This window comes from Pseudorasbora parva, chromosome 11, assembly GCF_024679245.1.
Source record: "Pseudorasbora parva isolate DD20220531a chromosome 11, ASM2467924v1, whole genome shotgun sequence".
Lineage (NCBI taxonomy): Eukaryota > Metazoa > Chordata > Actinopteri > Cypriniformes > Gobionidae > Pseudorasbora > Pseudorasbora parva.
Window position 1 is genome coordinate 38,993,166 of NC_090182.1, and position 7,800 is coordinate 39,000,965.

At 36.3% G+C, this 7,800-nt stretch overlaps 1 protein-coding gene across 7 annotated transcripts in view; it reads left to right on the plus strand.

Annotated features, from left to right (window-relative positions):
* The window catches only part of zgc:66433 (uncharacterized protein LOC321250 homolog), a 67,018-nt gene extending 59,798 nt beyond the window's left edge, over window positions 1-7,220 (plus strand). For 4 of the 7 annotated variants that reach the window (XM_067457892.1, XM_067457891.1, XM_067457893.1 and 1 more), the window contains 3 exons: window positions 1,805-1,929; window positions 2,237-2,324; window positions 6,460-7,219. In XM_067457892.1, coding sequence (XP_067313993.1) covers window positions 1,805-1,929; window positions 2,237-2,324; window positions 6,460-6,626 — 380 coding nt within the window. In that variant the 3' untranslated portion in view covers window positions 6,627-7,219. Of the gene's footprint in view, window positions 1-1,804; window positions 1,930-2,236; window positions 2,325-6,459 lie in introns of all 7 variants that reach the window. The other 3 variants (XM_067457890.1, XM_067457889.1, XM_067457888.1) reach the window with 1 other exon arrangement.
* The last annotated feature ends 580 nt before the right edge of the window (window positions 7,221-7,800 follow it).

Here is a 7,800-nt window from a genome sequence, read left to right on the forward strand (position 1 = left end):
CCACAACACAACGAAATCGCCACAACACAACGAAATCGTCACAACACAACGAAAATAACCCACAACACAACGAATCGCCACAACACAACGAAAACAAGCCACAACACAACGAAATCGCCACAACACAACGAAATCGCCACAACACAACGAAATCGCCACAGCACAACGGAAACAAGCCACAGCACAACGGAAATCCTTCCTTTGTGACACTCATGTGACATTGCAGTTCTTCATCATGAAAGTTTATTATCTTCATGTGTTTTAAAGCCATATCACTCTTAACTTCTTATATATGGTTTTCTGAGCAGACTCATCCAAAGCACGCACACAGAAAGCTCGATATCAAACGGCGGGTCCCGCAAGTATTAAACAAAGTTCTTTTTCACGTCTTATTGCACTTAAATGGTCAAATACACACAAAGTTCACATAAACACAGTCATTATGTCTGTGAACGTAAAGAGGAAGTAAAGAAATTGCATGTGTATATTAGATATGTGTATTAAAGTGAAAGCAGCCTTATATACACTATCAATTGCTAAATATGCTGTAGAGCCAGTAGAGGGAGCTATTTCAACATGTTTCAACCCGCGCATCGGGGATGTGATCGCACTCACAGCACTCAGCTCGGGCAGCTGCGAGCATTCATGTAAACGGAGCAGTGTGGAGCAAAAAGGCGGGATGTGCGCGGAGCTGAGGTGACGCAATAACTATAGACGGGGGATAAATGGCTATCCACTTGTAACCACGCCCTTAATTATGCAGAACCTTAAGGCTTTATATAACGTAAACGAATGAGTTATAAAAAAATTCACCCCCCTCAGAGTTGTCATGAAGATCAAAATTAGCCTTATAAGCCAAAACCACAATTTGTACCAGGCTGTAAACATGTTTTTTTCTGCTTTAAAGTTGAGAATTTTAACATGGGGCTCAATGAGATTCTGCTCCCTTCTGGAGCCTGTCCCTAGTGGCCAGTTGAGGAATTGCAGTTTACATTACTTCCGTATTGGCTTCAAGAGAGATCGCGGGAGGTTGCCGCTTGGCTACACCTCAAACGCCAAGTAAAAGTACATTTTGCATAATGGGTCCCCTTTAGAAAGTTGCTTGAATATAAACATCTACGATAAGAAAAAGAAAGAAAAAATCGTTTTTTTTCCCCCTGTTTTTCTGTAAAGATATTTAGAATTTTCCAAAGAAAATAAATTTTATTCAGTTGCAAAATGAAATGCTTCATCTCATAATTTATAAGAAATTGTAAATTTTGTTAAATCTAAAGTTATTAAAAAACAATTAAAATCGTATTGTTTACTGTAAAATAAATAAATAAATGTACTTTAAATGTTTATATTACAGCTAAAGTAAATGTATTGTTAAGATATTTTAGGTATTTTTACTGGAAAACAGAAAACATGAAGAAAAAAAAATACAATAAATATTTTACATAAAAAATCAGCATGTGATTATATATTTAGCAATGTCAGTATCTATAAAATTGCTTTAGGAAAATAGTTTTCTTCGGGTTCTTAAGGTATTTATTTGCTAGCACAAATTCAAATAATCAGTATTTCATGTGTGATTACTTAAAACGGCATATTCTATACATTTAACTTAAATAACTTTGAATAAATAAGATTATAAAGAATATGGGGGGGGGCAGTGCAGGACTTTATTGCATTGATCAAGATTTGATTGGATCTTAAAGTGGGTTTTTATATTGTTGTTTAGCATTATTTTTCTCTTCCATTTCATGTCAGCAAAAAAGCATCATAAAATAATGTTGATGCATATTTTTATGTTTATATTCAGATGCGGTGGGAAGAATATCTGTCGGTAGCATGGCGTCTCCGAGCTGGATCTCTTTAGCCAGACAGAAGCAGAAGAACTTCATGGAGAACTCTCCAGAAAACCCAGCAGAGAAACTGCCCTCACAGGTGTGTGCTGCCGCTTCATATAATCAACAAATGTGTCCTGTTCAATCTTGCCCAGTTCTCAAGGAAGTGTTTCTACACTGTCTTACCATCATAAAGCAACAGGACTATCATATTAACACAGTCATAGTCATCTTTACGTGTTGCAGCTTGGGAAAATACAGTGTTCTGTCATGTTTTAATTCAGGGAAACGAACACTAACTTTTTTTTTTTTTTGTTCATTCATATTTTCAGATACAAATGTAATCGACAGAGCTTGTATTGAACATTATTTTCAGTCCTATTTATTATGTATCCACTTGTGTTCAGGAGGATGACAAAAGACCGGATTCCCCAGCCAGTTTATCAAATCCAATCACCAAAGAGCAACTAGCACAGCCATGTTCACCTTTACAAGGTAATCTCTCCATTAGTATCAGTCGCTGTCATGGCCTTACATAGCAAAGCTTTAATGGATTTAGCTTTGTTCTGTTAGGTCTGAAATGTGCAGCGACCTGCAAAGTCACAAAATATGGTTTTAATCTCTTAATAGCATGTGGTTGTGTTGTAGGCTTATGGTGAAAAGGAAATGTATATTGATAAATGTCTGCCCTCTAGTGGATATTTATTGTAATTGTCTTGAAACGCCATATAAATGAGCCATGTGAAAGCCCGACAAATTTAACAATAGTCCGGGTAACAAAATTGTTGTTGTTTTTTAAACTAAAGAAAAAGGTTTGCTTGGGTTTTTTCTTGTTGAGTATCATATGTTATACATCAGTTGTTTTATGACTCATACTGTATGATATAGTGAGAATAATATTTGAGGAGGGAAAAAACACCAACTTGGTTTAAAGGGTTAGTTCACCCAAAAATGACATTTCTTTCATTAATGACTCACCCCAATGTCGTTCCACACCCGTAAGACCTCCGTTCATCTTCAGAACACAGTTTAAGATATTTTAGATTTAGTCCGAGGGTTCCTGTCCTCTGAATGTTAGTGTATGCCCACTTGCTGTCCACGTCCAGAAGGTAATGAAAACATCATCAAAGTAGTCCATATGTGACATCAGTTGGTTAGTTAGACTCTTCTGAAGCGTCGACGATACATTTTGGTCCAAAAATAACAAAAAATATGACTTTATTCAGGATTGTCTTCTCTTCCGTGTTCCTCAAATAAAGATTCAAATGGTCATGATTCAAGATTCGGATCGCATGTCAAACTGGCAAACTGCTGAAATCACGTGACATTGGCGATACGAATCAATCTGCTGATTCACCGTTTGAACCTTTATTTCGAGGGTTGAAAACAAACGCGGAAGAGAAGACAATCCTGAATAAAGTCATATTTTTTTGTTATTTTTGGACCAAAATGTATTGTTGACGCTTCAAAAGAGTCTAACTAACCAACTGATGTCACATATGGACTACTTTGATGATGTTTTCATTACCTTCTGGACGTGGACAGCAAGTGGGCATACACTTACATTCAGAGGACAGAAAGCCCACGGACTAAATCTAAAATATCTTAAACTGTGTTCTGAGGACGATCAGAGGTCTTACGGGTGTGGAACGACATCAGGGTGAGTCATTAATGAAAGAAATGTCATTTTTGGGTGAACTAACCCTATAAAGGTGCACTATGTAGTATTTTTGCAGTAAAATATCCAAAAACCACTAGGCCGGTGTTATATATTTTGTTCAGTTGAGTACCTACAATATCCCAGAAGTTTCCAACTATTTGTAAATTGTGAGAAAATTGCTATTTTAACTAAGGACAGGGAGGTTTCAGCATTGCATTTGAGGGAGTCGCCTGTCAATTGCGTCATATCTGCGCTACCCTCAGTTTCGGCTTTTATTTGGCAGGAGCGCTTTACTCTTAGCAGTGTGAACAAGTGAACGCACGGAGTAACGTCATAACATCATTTTCAACACACTTAAATGTATCTAATATGATAAACAGAGCTGCATTACCTCATAATCATAACCGGAAGATCGGATCAGTGCGGGCGCCCGGCGAATGTGTCCCGTCCCGTCATAATAAAAGTCCCGGTGTTTGCGAGGCGGGTATTTATTTAACAATCGCTCCAGCAGCTGTGCTCAGCTCCACAACACTTTGTCCTGCTCTGCTTCACACTACAGTAACGTTAATAACCGCATGCATGAACGTGATTTCTGCCCGAGTCCTATTTTCCACCGGCTGTGATGAGAAGACCACATCTCCCAAGATGCTGCGCTGCCACTTTGCGTCATTAAACTACGCATTTGTTTTGAATAGGCGCCCTCCAGTGGACGGAAAGCTGCATAGTGCACCTTAAAGCAAAAATGAACTTTGTTTCAGATGACCAAAAAGTATGATGAAATTCTAACAGATTGTAATGTAAATAATAAATATCACTTTTCACTCTATATCTTCCAACAATACGTCTTAGTAAGATGATATTTAAATGCTTAGTTTTATGATCAAAGGTCTGTAGTTTTAATTTTGGGTGCCAAAACATATAATGTTATGCGTGTGTGCACAGTGACGATTGAGAGAAGAACAACTAAACGTTCCTCAAATGGCGGATTTACCCTCATCACTCCCTCGCACTTTGTAACTAATCCTTCCATTGTGGGTCAAAATGACTGTACTTAAAGCTAAATTATTATACTTAATTATACCCTAAAACTAAACTTAATTTTTTTTTTGTAAAGAAAGCTTTTAATTTGTATAATATTTGTTCTATTTTTAATGCAATTTTTGTGTGGTGATCTTTTTATTTTTTGTTTCCTAGATTTTGTCAGTAAATGAATAATAATTCATGTATATTCTTCACATTCTTTAAAATTAACATAACCCTTTTAATTCAGCTCAAAATATCTTACATTCGGTATCTTTGCCGACCTCTTGTGGAAAAAATTTATAACATGATATTTCACAACTCTTGCCACTATATTGCTCTAAATCAAGTCCTAAAGTCAGTTTCTCTTCAGTATGCATTCAGATACATATGTAGACATTTATCAATTAAAAACAGGGTCAAATAGACCAGCATGGGAAGGATTTGTTCATTTTTTTCATAAAAACTCCTCGAATCTGGCGGTAGCACTTTTAGCATAGCTTAGCATAATTAATAAATTCTGATTAGACCGTTAGCATTTCGCTCAAAAATGACCAAAGACTTTCAATATTTTTCCTTTTTAAAACTTGACTCTTCTGTAGTTGCGTCGTACTAAGACTGAAATAAAAAGTTGTGATTTTCTAGACTGATATGGCTAGGGACTATACTCTCATTCCTGTGTAATAATCCAGAAACTTTGCTGCTGTACCAATGATATTACACAGCGCCTGAAAATAGGCTAACATCCTTCAACATAGCCAACGTGATTATAGATTCAATGATCAATGCTAAGCTATGCTAAAAGTGCTACCGCCAGACCCAGAGATCGGCTGAATGGATTCAGAAACGGTAAAAGTCAACTGTTTGGGGCAAAATGACCTGAGGGAAGGATGAGGGTTTATCATATTGTAAAATTAAAAAAATAAGGCTATGTTGCTTCAGTCCAGCAATTGTTCATCTTGAAATATTACTGTCAATATAAAAGTTATTCTTACGTTTGCTTGATACAAATCATTCAAGATTTCACAGCAAAAAGACAAGTGTATCACAACATTAAGGTGGATGTTTTTAAAATTACAGCAAAAGGCCTTGCTATCTAAACGCTCAAAAAAAATGGCATAAAGTTTATAATTTAGAGGTTTAAAGGAAGTGTATGTAAGAAATGTATTTCAATTCATCATAAAATGACCCTGATATGTCACTAGACATTAAGAAATCATGTTCATTTCAAATACTTATATCACTGACAACAGTAGTCCGGCCAGGATATTGTCATTTAAAAGTTGTTGTTGCAGCCCTCAACTGATGTTGATGTTGACATATTGTGTTTTGGCCTGAAGCTCCGCCCTCCACCTATCGACCAATCACAAAGTCAGTAGTGTTTCTGCATCTGGGTTGCCAGATCTGCTCTAGTTACCACAGCTGCAGCAACAAACGTTCCTGCTGATCCTGCAGCATATCTGGCAACCTCAAGTCAGGGGAGAGGGGATAGTGATTGCAGTACCAGTTTTGGCCACAATCTTACACACACTTCCTTTAAGAAATGTGTGTGTCAAATATAATATAGGCATTATAGAGTTAATATAAACACACACACAAACACACAGTACTTTTTCTTATTTGTGTTTCATCTGAAGGCATAATTCAAAGTCAAGTCACCTTTATTTATATAGCACTCTTTCAAAGCAGCTTTACAGCGATAAACAGAAAAATAATGAAAGTTTTTTTAGAATTGACAATTCAATTCTATTGTAAAGCAGCTCTGGAAATAATATTTAGGTGAAAGTTCAGTGTTGATTCAGTTCGGTTCAATCTGTATAAAGTTCATCAATTATGAAACCAGTTCATACATAAAGCAGCTTTGGAGAATACAGTGACATGTAATAACGGAATAAAGTATAAAGGAAGATGAATAATATGAGCTGTTTTCTATTGTTTTTGAATGATCAGTGTGCTGCTCCCTCGAGCTCTCCAACACGTCCATGCTGGAGAAGGAAAGTGTGAAGAGAAGCGTGAACCCCTCCGCTGCACCTCTGGCCCAGGACGAGCCTCCCTGGCTGGCTCTCGCCAAGAAGAAGGCCAAAGCCTGGAGCGAAATGCCACAGATCGTTCAGTGAAAGGCTCAGATGGCATGAGGACTTCATAAGCACAGGATGTCACTTCACTGACTTTCTCGTCTAAATGTACATACACGTGTGAGCAGTTATTGGAAACATAAACAGTCTGATTTTGCTTAATTAGCCCAGTGTCATTTATGTTTTTTTGACGTGCTAAAGGATATGGATGCACAGTAGACTGGGGCTCATGGGTAATGCGTTGTATTTGTAGTATTTGGTTTACAACAAAACACATCCACATTTTTAAATGGACTGTTGGGTCTGATTTAGTCATTCAAACTGAGGAAAAAATCCGAATGAGTTTTGAACCCTTTGAAACTGATGAGCCACCATCAAAGGTGTGTTTTCATTACGGACCTTGTGAAAGCCTTCACCGCTCTTTGCTATGTTATTCTATAACCTAAGTAAGTAACACAGTTATCATGAATGGAGCTGAAGGTGTCTTTGTATTTATTTATCTCACTCTTCTATGTTTTATGTATTTTTGTATTTACGCGCACAGTTTTGTGACTTGTACATAAAATGTGAACTAAAAAAAAATCCAGAAAAATAATAAAATGGAGTCCTGTGTATTTGATCCATCCAACGATACAGATTTCAGATTTGCTTCCTCTTAGCTGTAGTTTTTTATCTATCTATCTATCTATCTATCTATCTATCTATCTATCTATCTATCTATCTATCTATCTATCTATCTATCTATCTATCTATCTATCTATCTATTTATCTATCTATCTATCTATCTATCTATCTATCTATTTCTGTCTGCCTGTCGAAGCAGTTGCCCTTAATTTAATGTAAGAGTGGCGCCATCTACTGGATAAATTATATATATATATATATATATATATATATATATATATATATATATATATATTAATACTTAGAATACATATATATACCATATAAATTTATCCAGTCGATGGCGCCACTCTTACATTAAGGGCAACTGCTTAGTTATATAAAGGTCTATCAAAGTACAATGTATATATTTGGAGACCCTTATTGCCTCTCTATATTAGACGTGTATTTGCCTTTTTCTGCCTAGCAAACTCTTTTGTCTACTTTCTTTTTTTCGGAAATTGAAACACTTTACATTAAGGTCTCATTTGTAAACAGAATGCTTCATAAACTAACGATCTATAAAAAAAAATGTACAGCTTTAATTGACCTT